Raw genomic sequence first — 13,311 nt, 5'->3', positions numbered from 1 at the left:
CAGCTGTTCAACCCACCTTCCTTCCAGACAAAGAGGTGTGTGAAATTCCTGGTTCTCCATAGACCAAAAGAAAATAGATTCATGTGCACTAATCTGCATTTTTACTGCTCCTATTTATTTTCCAGCTGCAGCGTGGCATTCTAAGTTTATGTTCTCTTTATCCCACAATTTCTAGCATATAACTTGTCAACTAAATGAGCTGCGTCACTCAAATTTAGCATAAAGTAAATGCCTGGGTGCTCATTACTTTAAATTATTAGCACATTGGGAAGTGTAAATGCTTCCTACACATTAAAATGCACATTTCCACACTGCAAGGTGAGCCCACAGGATTTATCTGTGAGAGAATAGATAACATGGAAAGGTTGGCCCTTTGACATGGAGAGTTTGCTCAACAAGAGCTGGCCCTCATGAACAGACAGGCACAAAGTCTTGCCTTGACACTCTGGGCTGGGTTTGGCTGGGGTAGAGTTAATTTCCTTCCCAGTGTCTGGTATAGGGCTGTGTTTTGGATTTGTGCTGAGCACAGGGTTGATAATACAGAGATATTTTTGTTATTGCAGAGCAGGGGCTGCACAAAGCCAAGGTTTTTTCTGCTTTTGGTGCTGCCATGCAGGCAAGGAGGCTGGGGGTGCCTGGGAAGTTGGGAGGAGCCAGGACAGGTGACCCAAACTGCCCCAAGGGATATCCCAGACCAGGTGGCATCATGATCAGTATATAAAATGGGGGGAAGAAGGAGGAAGAGGGGAACATTTGGAGTGATGGTGTTTGTCTTCCCAAGTCACTGCTATGTGTGATGGGGCTCTGCTCTCCTGGAGATGCTGAACCAGCCATGGGAAGCAGTGAATTAATTCCCTGTTTTGCTTTGCTTGTGTGCACAGCTTTTCCTTTCCCTGTTAAACTGTCTTTATCTCCACCCACAAGTGCTCTGGCTTTTACTCTTCTGGTTCTCTCCCTGATCCCACTGGAGTGAGCAGCTGTGTGGGGCTTGGCTGCTGGCTGGGGTTAAACCACAAAACCCTGCTTTAAATTCAAAATCAGTTCAAGCTTCCTTTGAGGCTTAAAAAGACTGGTCACAAAATGGAAGACACAGTGTGTGGGGAAATAGAGCTACAAATAAACACACTATTCTCATCCAACATAATGTACTTCATTGTTTCTTGGTTTTAATGTTAAACTTTTAGTTTTTCTTTTTCTGCTGTTTTGCTGGAAAACCAGTTTACCTGAGAGCATATTCTGAATAATTAACAAAGAAACAGAATAATCTTAAAACTTTTTGCGTCTCTCAGAAATGCTTGTATTTATTTTGCAGAATCAGTTAAAAAAGAAAAGAAAGTCTGTGAAAAGTGACAGGCCTGCCACTGGTCAAAGCTGAGCCCATCAGGGACACTGCTAGTGCATCTGTGAAAATGTATTTATGAAAGGGTAAAAATGCTGGTTTTGTATGTGAGTGAGAAAATGTGAGAGAAACAGACTTGCAGACACCATGGTCAGTGGAGGAGGAGGGGGAGGAAGGGCAGCTGTGCTTGATTTTGTTTTGTTTCTCACTCTCACAATTCTGTTACAATTAATGGCAAATTATCAAATTGATTTCCCCAATTTGAGTCTGTTTTGCCCTGATGGCAACTGGTGAGTGATCCCTCTGTCCTTAATGCCACCTATGACATTTTCACAGAATTTTCTCCCCCATGCCCATGGGGGAGAGGGAGTGATAGGGCAGTTTGGTTGGCAGCCCACCACAGTAATGCCACAAGGGGGTTTAAAGTCCCTTTAATCAAGGACTTTTATTAAAAACTTTTCAGCATAAGATACTTCCTTAGAATAGTCTGACTCCTGTTCATTTTCTTTTGGGTTTCAACAACAGGAATTTTTTGTGCTGAACTCTATATTAACTATTTACATATTTATATGATGTTATTCATCACATTGATCGGAAAGCCTCTGGAAAATACACAGATTTATCTTACCAATATGTTCAGGAAGTGGAAAAGTATTATGTCTTTATTTATATGCTAAGTAGCTGGCTGAGGTCTGTAACAGAGTCACAGCTTGTAAATGGGGTTTGGAACTGTCAGATCACGGACACAAGTAGATTTGATCATGATCAAACCCTTCCTGGTATGCACATACAGAGAGACCTCTCCTTTCTCTCCCCCATTCCCAGTGCTCTTTAATTCCATCCAAATATTTTGGAGGCATCACTTCTTAAGCTGGTTTTGTTTTCGTGCTGCCAGATGAAACCTGGAAGCTGAGGACTGTGAAAATGAAAAGCTGCAGAGAGAGAGATTCCCTGCTGTTTGTTCAAGCTAAAACCTGTCTGTACCACACACAATTAGCATGGGCCTGTCCTCATCCATGTAGCATCTCGAAGCAGATACAACAATTGTGTTTTCATTTTGGGATATCAAGGAAGTGTGACGAGCATAGTTTATTGCTCTTACATCAACTTCAGCAGAAAAATGTGTGATCAATTCAAAATCAGTTCTAAAGCTTGTTGCTGATTGATTATGCATTATTTAATGAGTCCTCTGCCAATTTCTTCTTTTGAGCCTCATAAAATGCAAACTTTGCTGTTCAAATAGCTGTCATTAATGTATTCAGTCATTAGTGTTTTTCCTAATGCATATGATGTGATTACACCAGCTCCTATCAGTTCTTCAAAAAGGGTAATAAAACCATAAACTGCTCCTCACCAGTGAGCTTACATAATAAGATCTACAATTTTAATTAGACTTTTCTTGTTGCCATTTAAATATAGTTTGATAGCACTGATAAAAAAATACAAGACAAAAACCTTCAAAATATTTTCATTCTCTCCTTCAATTGGTTCATGATCATAACTTAGAAAAGAGACAGATAGCAATTATGACGGAAGAGTGAGATAAAGAATTTTTAAATCAACTTTTTTTCTTCAGAAAATGAAAATATCATTATTAAGACCAGTGATGAAACAATGAAATCTTCCACACAATCAGCACATTGCAGCGAATCACATCTTAATAAATAATTGACAGAAAAGGCTACAGTTTCAGTTTTTTATATCAGAGTTTATCTTTGTTTTAATTCAAAGTAAGAAGCTAACTCCTTAAGACACCAGGGATTTAGAAGAAATAGCAGTTTCTGAATGTATGCCACAAAGAGATAAAGCTTAGTTTAATTTAAATTTACCTTGCTCAGACATAGGCAAAGGTAATGTTTACATCAAAGTGAGGACTACACCTGTTTAAAAAAATTCTGCAGGGAAGTTTTCAGGAGAGCTTAAAAATCCCAGGGAACTACTGCAGCCAGAGAATACAGCAGTGCAGATTGATGCAAGTAAGAATCATGCTGATCCATGAACACGTCAAAAACAATATTGATGCCTTCTCACTGGGGTTGGAAGACTTGAACACATGTGATTCCAGTGGTGTAAGAGCTTAGCTGCATGGAAATCTGTGCAATGACAAGAAATGCAAGTGTTTGTGCAAGGGAAACCACCAGAATCACTGCAAAAGTCAAACAAAAAATATGCTGCCTTCAGTGGCGTTGATTGCATGTTTGGGAAAGGAAGTGTAGAAGAGTCACCACTAGTAAATCATGCAAATCTCCTGATTTTAGCCACATAGCTTGGAAACTGCCAATATATCTCGTAAAATAACCATTAAGAACTTAATTTTGCTTTCATCACATGCGATCAACAAAGCGACTAAAATGTCAGAGAGAATGGGAAAGCATTCCTTCATGTCTTCAGATAAAGAAATATTTCCTATACCTGTCAACAGTGCCCAGAGCTCTAGAACAGTGTCTTAAGGGTTCCTGAGAGAGGACGTGGCTCTCCAGGTCTGGAGGTGACTTCTCTCTGGTGCTGGGGGAGGTGATCACCTTGTAGGGCGTGGGTATGGGTGGAGGAAGGAAAGGAGCAGTGGGAGCATCTGTTACCAACTGGCTGGTCAAGAAGGAGATGAGGCCTTCTTCATATAAAGGAAAGAAGCCTCACATTCAAATACCCTGATCCTGATGGGGCACCTTAACTCCTGGAGGGTCAACAACATGGGCACGATAACCCAGGAGGTCTGTGGAGGGCATTTGTCCTGACACAGGTGATGAAGGAGCTGATGAAGGGAGATGCTCTGCTGGACCTCACAGTTTCAAACCAGGAGAAACCGCAGGGCAAGGTCAAATCTGGGAGCAGCTGATGCTGCACAAACCATGAGGTGATGAAGCTCAGGATTACATGAGGAAATATGGCAAAAAAAGTATCAAGCCCTGGAATTCAGGGGAACAGAATTTGGTCTGTTCAGAAACTTGCTTGGAAGTATCCCACTTGGATTCTCTCTTAGGAAATCAGTAGAGTTATAAAGACCTTGTGGGTTTAAATGTCTTTAGACAATCCAAAATTGTCAAAACTAATACTTGAGATAAAGTCCCACATAATGGACTATAGAAGTAATGAGAAATTTCTACAGAATGAAGACACATTCCCAAAATTTTTCCTTTTAAACTGGGTACAGAAGAGATTTTCCCTTTGGATTCTCCCAGCTTAAGTCCTTCAGTGCATTAATATTCTTCTCAGTTTTCTATGAGCTTTCTTACGTTTCTGACATTGCATCATTACATATCCATTTGTAGTCTGTGAGCAGGTTAGACCACAACGTGCATGGATTCTAATCACACCCAGAATGTGCCAAAGTACAGCCAAATAAACAATTATCACAAATCTGGAGATTTAAAAATGTATGTTTGAAGAAAAACGTGCTGCCCTATTTTCTGTTCTTCAGGGAAGAAAAGAGGGTTTTTTTCACCTCAACAATGAGAAAGAACCATGTCTGCTTGTATTTCATTGCCCTGTATTCTAATGGGGTTATTTTAATTTATAACTGCCTTGTTATATAAAAGAATGTAATAGTAAATGTACCACTTAGTATGGAACTCTGATTCTGCTTTTAAGTTCTGCTTGATGGATTATTTTGTATTCTATAACCTAATATCTCTGATGGTTATGTAGGGCATGACTGTAAATTAGATTATTTAATGTGAGATGATACAGTGTTCCATTTAAAATACTTTATTGTGTTATAGAAAGAGTACCTGACTAAGAAGAGCAGAGAGATTATTTGTGTCAGCATAAAGAAGCTGGCAATTGGGATTTAGGATTCCTCCAGGTGCACATCCGACCTTGGACAGTGAGCTGGTCACTCCAATATTCCTCTTTAATTAGAAGCTTGGTTGTAGAAACACTCAACACCTATTCCAGCAGGGGAGGAGGAGACCTAACAGAATTTTTTATGAAGTTTCCTCATCTCTCTGGTAAATGGCAGTTTCTGGGGAAGGAGCACCACAAGCCAAGGGGGGACACTCCACGGTCCCTTGGGTGGCACTGCTCAGTCCTGCTTGTGGCATCCCAGTGGCTGTCACTTCACCTCACTCTCAGCAGTGACTGCTGCTGTCTAAAGTAAAAGGTAACTATTTTCATGGCACTTTTCAAGAACAACACTTTTCATAGGCACGGATTTCAATGGCCATCACCCACTAACCACTGATTTGTAAGATGCCAGGAACCCTTATGCACAGCCAAGAAGACACTTTTGGCATTTGGATCTCTGAAATGAAAACTGCTCGTAACAAAAAAGAGTTGTTTGATATCCATAAATCTCAACTGAAAGTCAAGAAATTTCTGTAATAGGAGGGAGTAACTTTCAGTGGAACTGACCCAATGCTGGAGTGTTTTACTGCTAGGAATCTTGTACAGCAGCAGGTGAGGAAATGCAGTAACATATAAAGGAAGAGAACTCAGTACTTTCCTTGTAGAGGAACAAGATGGTGAGCTCCTCTGAGCTAGTAAATCCATGGATATATGCATTTCTTTTAAGTACAAACTCAGTTTCCTTAATGTAGACTGTGAATGTCTGCAACATTTAATGCATCAATTCTGTAAGTCCATTTAAAGGTAGGAATCCATTGCTGCAACTTCACCAGAAAACAAAGTGACATATAAGAAATCACAGAGGAAGCCTGTGGGAGTGTCTCAGCCCCAGGAGAAATGCATACATCATCCTATGCCTCATATTTGGGTGTAAGGGCAGCTACTTTCTGATTTATTGGTGAAACTTCTATGGCAAATAATCAATTCCATTTTGTCCTCTGCAATCTTTCATGTCCACAGAAAGAGCAACATCTTATTTTAAATAAAATCACCTACATCTTCTTTCAGTAACATTTGTTGCAGCACCTTCAATTATCTTAAATATCTTGCTCTTTTGCCACTGATGAAGATGCAGTACCAAGGATGCTGGGAGAGGAAGGGATGTGACCATTTCTCAGCAAAGAAAATAACACTGACTGTGCCAAAGCCTCCCTTTGGGGAATGAGGACCCAACACCAAGCCCAAGGGTAACAAAGGAATGACAAGGATGTGCAAGGTTACAAGTAGGACACTGCTGCCACTGTAACCAAAGAGAGAGTATCAAAGGAAAAAACAAACCAAGAAACAAAACAAAACCTAAACACAACACTTTTCCAGTGGAATTATTTGAATAAAGCGAGGGGAGAGGGGAAAGGAGCAACCTGTCCAGGTGCTCAGTGTATGTGTATTATATCTTACTGACATTTCCCTAAAAAATTTCATATTCTGACACTGGAGAGGGGCATGAGGATGGCACATTATCATGCTGAAAGTCTTGCATTTCCACAATGCAGGGACCATTTTAAAATCTGCCTGAATATCCCTCACTATGCTTAAATAGGGCTTACATACACTTTGGGGATGGGGGTTGAGAGGGAGACAGGGCAGAAGTATTTTTTCTTGCAACTAGCAAGATAAGCAAGCCAGAATAATTACATACAGCAGACCACAGCTAAATATTGATTCAGATGTCATTGCAAAAAGAAAAGGTGAGGGAACAGCAGCTTGAAAATAATGATGCAAAAATCTATGAAAGAATGGTAGAGACAAATAGACCTACAGCAATTATACCCAGAGCAGTTCAAAAGCCCAGCTGGAATAGGAACAACAGCAGGTAATTCAGTGCCTCCTGTGAAAATGGTCCTCTTCCCTTGATATCTGTGCAGCCCTTCTGCCTGGAACTAAGCTGGCATGACAGGCACAAATTCAGGCAAGGAAAAAACTTCTAATTAGAGGAGTCACTCCAGTTTAGTTCCAGGTGTCATCACTTAACCAGCCTTTTTTTTTTTGCATCTAGATATCCTACTTGGCAAAACATTGTACTACAGCATTAGAAAAATAAAAAGATAAGGGAGATGGATACGTTCTGGTCATGTGCAGCAGGATCTATCATTCAAATGTTTTAAATATTAAAAAAACCTGATGTTTCTCTTAATCGTATTGCACTTCTTAAAACAGCAATATTTATGACAATAAGCTGTTTGCCAGCATCAGCATTCATTGTTTGAAGGCACCTGAAAACCCCTAACATGGTAGAGGCTGAAAGAATCACTCCTTTTTTTTTCCTGGCATTTGCATTTCCCTGAAATAGAGATTTCTTATTGCATCTTCTGCACCTGCTGTGAAACTTAACTTCTGTTACCTTAGAACCAATTACAGACTTGACAGTAGTCTACAAGAATAAGAGATAGCTCCTGCTCCAAAAAGAGTTGACACTGAAAAAGGCTAATTGCCTATGAATGCAGGAAAAACGTGTTTTGACCCTTCTGTGGGGCTGCAGTAAGTGCAAGGGCACACAAAACTTCCAGCAACCCCAACCCTCTTTCTGTATGTTTTAGGTACTTAAAAAAACTGTGTAAACAGTAAAAGACTGACTGGTCAGGAGAACCTTAAAAAAAAATGTTTCTCTTAGTAGAAGAATAAATACTATGATCTATGAGAGGTATTTTTTAGAATTATAACTGCTGCCTCTAAAGTTGTGCAAAACTGCTTCCCCCAGCATCTGAAGTGTCACCATTACCATTAATATCTGTCAGGACGGTTACAGATTCTGATTTTGAAAAAAAAAGAAAATAGCAGCACAGCAGAAGTGCTTCTGCTTTTGAAATTGGAGTTTAACAACTCCTGTGAACTGTATTTAGTGCTGTCAACGCAGACAAATATTCACTGCATTTTATTAGAGCAGGCCTCCCGCTTCCTCCTTCCTTTTGGCAGTAGGGCCCACGGATATTCCCAGCTGGTGCTTAATGCAAATACTTTGAACTTGGATGTGCTCATTTTGGGATAACTTAAATAAAAACCTCCTGAAAGCTTTGGGTTTATTGAGCACCTCAGCTACAGACATGCACTGGACAGTCTCTTGCTCCTGAAGCACTCCCTGACTTCGGCTGTGCTGCCAAGCAAAACAACAAAGGAAACCTCTTCACACTGCACTTACTTTTCTTGATAAATAGACAGGTCCAGGCCTGTCTGCCACACAAGTTTTATGAAGCTGAGTTCAGGATCAGAGGCACTATTAACCTTTTCTTGGATACTGTTGGGGCAAATGTAGCATGGGAACATTACGTGAGCTCTCGGGATGTGGGCAGAGCCTTGGAACATGAGATGGAACATGATGAAACTGGTAAAATATTCCAATAAGATCAATTAACAGAAGGTTTTCATTTTTTTTTGTGGCAAAATCAGAAGTGGGTAGCTGTTGAGTCATAGATGGCATGATCAGAATAAGAGAAGAAATCTAAGGAGTGAAGATTCTTGTGTAGATAAGCACACCCAGAACAGGACAAAGGTACAGAATAACACTTTTTTGCAGTCCTGTTATGCCACCCACAGCCTCATATTGCTGGAAAGTATCACACAAACTGTGGATAATACAGTCTGTTCACTAAAAAAACACCAGGCACCATGCTTGAAGGCCAGTGGGCTGATGAAACTGAACACTAAGTGTGACTTTGGGCTGTCAGGTGCACCATGGAAAGGATGGATTTTTCCCATAGGCATTTTGCATAGTCATTTACACCCACAAATAGTGAATATATCACACAGCTATTCCAAGTTAACAGTGTTTTTCACTTATTCTATAAAAGCATAAATGATGACTCATGCTGTAGGACAAATGAGAGGAACGAGCCCTTCATTAACAGCCAGATTTAGGGAATGTGTTCCCTCTTGCATTGAAATTAGTGGTTCTCTTTCTAATGACTCTGGAGCTCACACTGGTGAGGGCCCCATTCTTCCAACAGCTTTGTGAGACTTTATTTGTCAAGACTTTGGCTGAGATCAGAGAAAAGCTGAAGCATTTTTCTGAGATGCCAGAAGTGAGAGCTTTTTTGCATTCTGATTTTCTCAGATCCAGTATCTGCCATTATTTAAACAGCTCAGTTGGCATGTGTGGCATTCTTCAGGCTAGTAAGAAGTGAAGAATCATGCTCTGAGGATTTAATCACCCCAAAATTGGCATATAATTTAATGAGAAAGGACAACATAAAGCAAGATAAATAGAAAATTGTTCCTGGGAATATTCCACTATATTTTTAATCGCGGAGAATGAAGATCATTCAGGCTCCTTCTATTTCAGATTTGGGGTTTTTTTTGAATGATTAGACATGCAAGAGAGAAAGAGGTCAGGCACAGCAACCCAAAGTTCCCCTAGGAAGGATGAAATAGAAGCTACAAAGAGAATAAAAATTTTGGAACCAAGCCCTCTTACTCTCCTGCCCTGCCTCTCCTTTGTGTTGCCAAAAAAGAACAAACCAGGAGATTTCAAGGGGAAAGCTTTTCTATTTCCTGAAAATTGGGGTATCTTCAAGGTGATGCAAAACCCACTTGCCCTTCACTCCCACCTTTCCTGGGAGATGCAGCATAAAATTGGATTGAGCCTGTGCCCAGAGGGCTGCTGCTGTGTGCAGCACCAGGCCTGACACACTCGGGTTCCTAATTGCTGCTGTAGGACCCTCCTCAAACACCCTCAGGAACCTCCTGGAACCAGGGCAGCTGACATGCACTTCCCAGTTACTCCTTTCCCTCCCACTCAGCATGTTTTCCCTCCTTCTCCTGCAACACAACTCGGTGTACATTTAGCAAACACATTCCCACTATCAAATTTTAATAGACTTTAATTTTTCTCTGTCTTTGCATCTCCACAGAAGGTGACACGAATTTCGCTGGCAATTATATTCTGAGTAACCCAATTAGTCCTGAAATACAGAACAGTGAACATGGTGTATTTCTAGATCTCATTTATAATGCTTGTAGGTTTTTTTTTCTTATTTTAAAAGCTTCTCTTTTTTCTCTGACAATTCTCTGCTGCTAATTAGATATAAAAAGATTATACTGATGTATGTAAAAGCATGTTTATTTTATAAACTACAGCTATAACTTTATTTCAAGGTAAATGACTGGCAAAGAAAAGGGCAAAAGGCACATATGTTAGAAGTATGAAAAAATAATGCTTAAACTACCAGTGAGTTCCTCCTCACCTAACCTGATTCCAAATGCAAGAAAAGGGAATAGAGCTCAATTACAGGCCAATAATTTTACATATTTGGAAGTAAAAAAAAGAAAAAAGAAAAAGAAAAAAGAAAAAATAAGCATGCAGAACAAATTGGCTGTAGCAAGTTATTTCCAAGATTCATACAGAATTCAACAACCACAGGGATTTTTAAAGGTACTTAAATATATATACATACATATATATATATATATGTAGCATGTACCCCACAGAAGGAACCTGTACAGAATTCTTAGGGCTTTGAGTTTTCACTGAAAATTTCTTAATAAAATATGGTGGAAATTGGTATCAGCTACCTTGGCATTAAATGATAAAGTTGGGAGTAAAGAAGACTTTTCTTCTCTTGGACTGCATATACTGTCCTGTTGGAGATATAATTTGTCTATTTTGATACGAACATTTTTCCTTTCTGTGTGGTTATTTTACTTTGGTAGAGAAGGCCATGGAGGCAGTAAATTGGTCATCCTGGCTTTGGTATAAGATCTCATTAGTTCTTCTTTCCAAGGTGGAAATTATGTGCAGCCCTTCAGCTTGGTAAAATGGGCAGGGGTGTGAGTCAGCAACAAGCTGGGATTACAGGTGCTGAGGGCACAGAAGTTCACAAATAAACTCTGCTAAAGGAAGGAAGATTCACTTGTGTGGTGGAGAACGTGACTAATGCCACTCAATAGTAGCTTTTAATTAGCAGATGTAGTTTTTGTTACACATTGTGAAACTCAGTTTGTCAGACTCAAAATAGAGCTAGTGAGCAGTGAAGGAAAAAATGTTTGGCTTTGTTTGCTATGTCCTAAAGGTATTCCCTACACATGGGGGGGGGATTGGAACAACATGATGTGTAAAGTCCCTTCCATCTGCGTGCAATGAGAGCAAAGAGCTCCTCAGAGGACATGTTGCATAGAGGTGAAGGCTGCTGCATCTCCTCTCTGATCAGATTTGAGGTCAATGATGCTGAAACACAATTTTCCTGATGGAGCAGAGGAAAGACTTTCCTGTTCCTGTATCTGTTATGTTTTCTCCAACCCGATTTTCAGACTTGCAATTATAATGACTCCTACAGCTGTTTTTTAAATCACGGAATTTAAAATAATCTAGTTGAGGACACAGACAAACAGTCCCCAAGAGAGGGCTGGGAACAGGAGACAAATGCCAGATTTTCCCCTTTAATGAGCTTTCAAAGCTCATTTCTCGGTATAAACCTTCCATATCAAAAAAGATGTTGCCACTTTTTCATTTTTTGTTACGGTAGAAAGAGATTGTTTGGAATATGGAAAAAATGTAATATTGGATTTGCACCAGGAAATGAAGCCAGGGGATCTGGCCAGGAAATACATGCTCTGAAAAAAACTGAAAAAATGGGCACATCCAGGATGGCAGTGGCTGAGGAGTAAAATACTGGAGATTTTAAGATTGTTGCAGTATGAATAGCTCCATGAAATACAATGAATCCCTGACAAGTGGTGTGGTTGGTTTTTTTTAAGCAGCTCTGAAAACTTTCCAGGATCCACTTCTAATTCTGTCTATTTTGCAAACAACCACAGGGCAAACTCAGGGCATCTCTGTTCTAGAGAGATGCATTCTCCAAACTGGGCTGCTAATATTAACATATCCCCACTGCCAAGTTTGCAAGTCTGAAGATGCCCTTGTGAAGCAATGAGATGCTAAATAAATCAAACTGTCTATTATCTCTATAATCTGTCCTGTGTCCAGCATCAGGAGAAGCAGGTGCATCCTCTCAAAAAGCTTTCATGAAGAGTTCTTTCTCTGCATTTTTAGACACGATTACTTTGAAGTGAGTGGATCTATTTGGGAATTTTATAAATACATGACATATTTTATAATCTTTATAATAATTTTATAAATTACATGATAGAACAATCACAAATAAATGCTAGAAGCCACCACACAAGTTTCAAGGAACTATTCGAAAAGGAATTATTGTTTCTTTACTTCCAAGCAATAGCAGTATGGTCTCTAAATGCATTGGCACATTTTTTTTTTTTCTCTTACCAGCTGTTGCCCTTTTGGACCCCAACCAGCATACTGAAGCTTTGCATTGCTGACCTCAGGGGGATACAAATTCTGGGGATCCCTGCGAAAAGAGAAAAGTAAGATTTCAATTTCAGAAATGTCCTTGTTTAAGCTGCTGCACACCTGCTTTGGAAATGCACCACGAACTTGTAAGATGCCTTTCAGCCAGATTTCACTAGACTTTTTTGAGAGTAAGGTAAACACTATACTCCTAGCAAGTGTTGGTAAGATCAAGCATTTAAGCGACAATTTCTGTTTCTTATTAATAAGAAGCTAAACATATTAGTTCCACTGCTGACTTGCCTAAGCCTTAAGAATTAGTTCAGGGATGGCAAACAATCTAATTGTATTTATCAACCTGCTGATGTCCACAAAGGATAAGCAATAATTATATCTTTGAATCCTACTGCCACAAGAAAAATATAATTTCGTCTTCTTCACCCAATGTCTTTTTTGCCTCATAATTTTCTTTTGAACATGACGGCAGAAAAGATTAGCAACCATATGACAACTGATATGAAGCCTGGCTTCAAAGAGAAAAGCTCCTATTAATACAAAATATCAAATTTTTTAGAAAATAAAATCAAAACGCTTTTCTTGTTCTCCCATCCATTACCGTCACATTGTAGCAGAACACAAGTGACACACAGCAAATGCAATATAGAAAAAGGAGGCTTTTTTGGTAAATGTCACAGCAGCATAATGTCATTTTATCCCAGCACAGACAGCATTGCCTTAACTGTATTTATACTCAGCACAAATAATTACATTACATATTCTGAAGTCACATTGCAACAACCCTGTGTATCGTAATATCAATACAAACAAGAACTCTAATAAAGCCTGTATAAAATATACCTCATTAGAAGATCTCAAAGTGCTTGAAAAAGTA

At 39.5% G+C, this 13,311-nt stretch overlaps 1 protein-coding gene across 5 annotated transcripts in view; it reads right to left on the bottom strand.

Moving 5' to 3' along the window:
* Nucleotides 1-13,311, bottom strand: part of DPP6 (dipeptidyl peptidase like 6) — a 543,541-nt gene that overhangs the window by 85,880 nt on the left and 444,350 nt on the right. For all 5 annotated transcript variants that reach the window (XM_069006390.1, XM_069006388.1, XM_069006391.1 and 2 more), the window contains one exon: nt 12,399-12,480. In XM_069006390.1, the coding sequence (XP_068862491.1) occupies nt 12,399-12,480 (82 nt within the window). The remainder of the gene's footprint in view (nt 1-12,398; nt 12,481-13,311) is intronic.

This window comes from Aphelocoma coerulescens, chromosome 2 (assembly GCF_041296385.1).
Source record: "Aphelocoma coerulescens isolate FSJ_1873_10779 chromosome 2, UR_Acoe_1.0, whole genome shotgun sequence".
Classification (NCBI taxonomy): domain Eukaryota; kingdom Metazoa; phylum Chordata; class Aves; order Passeriformes; family Corvidae; genus Aphelocoma; species Aphelocoma coerulescens.
Note: the sequence above shows the minus strand (reverse complement) of the source record. Positions and strands in the feature narration are given on the sequence as shown.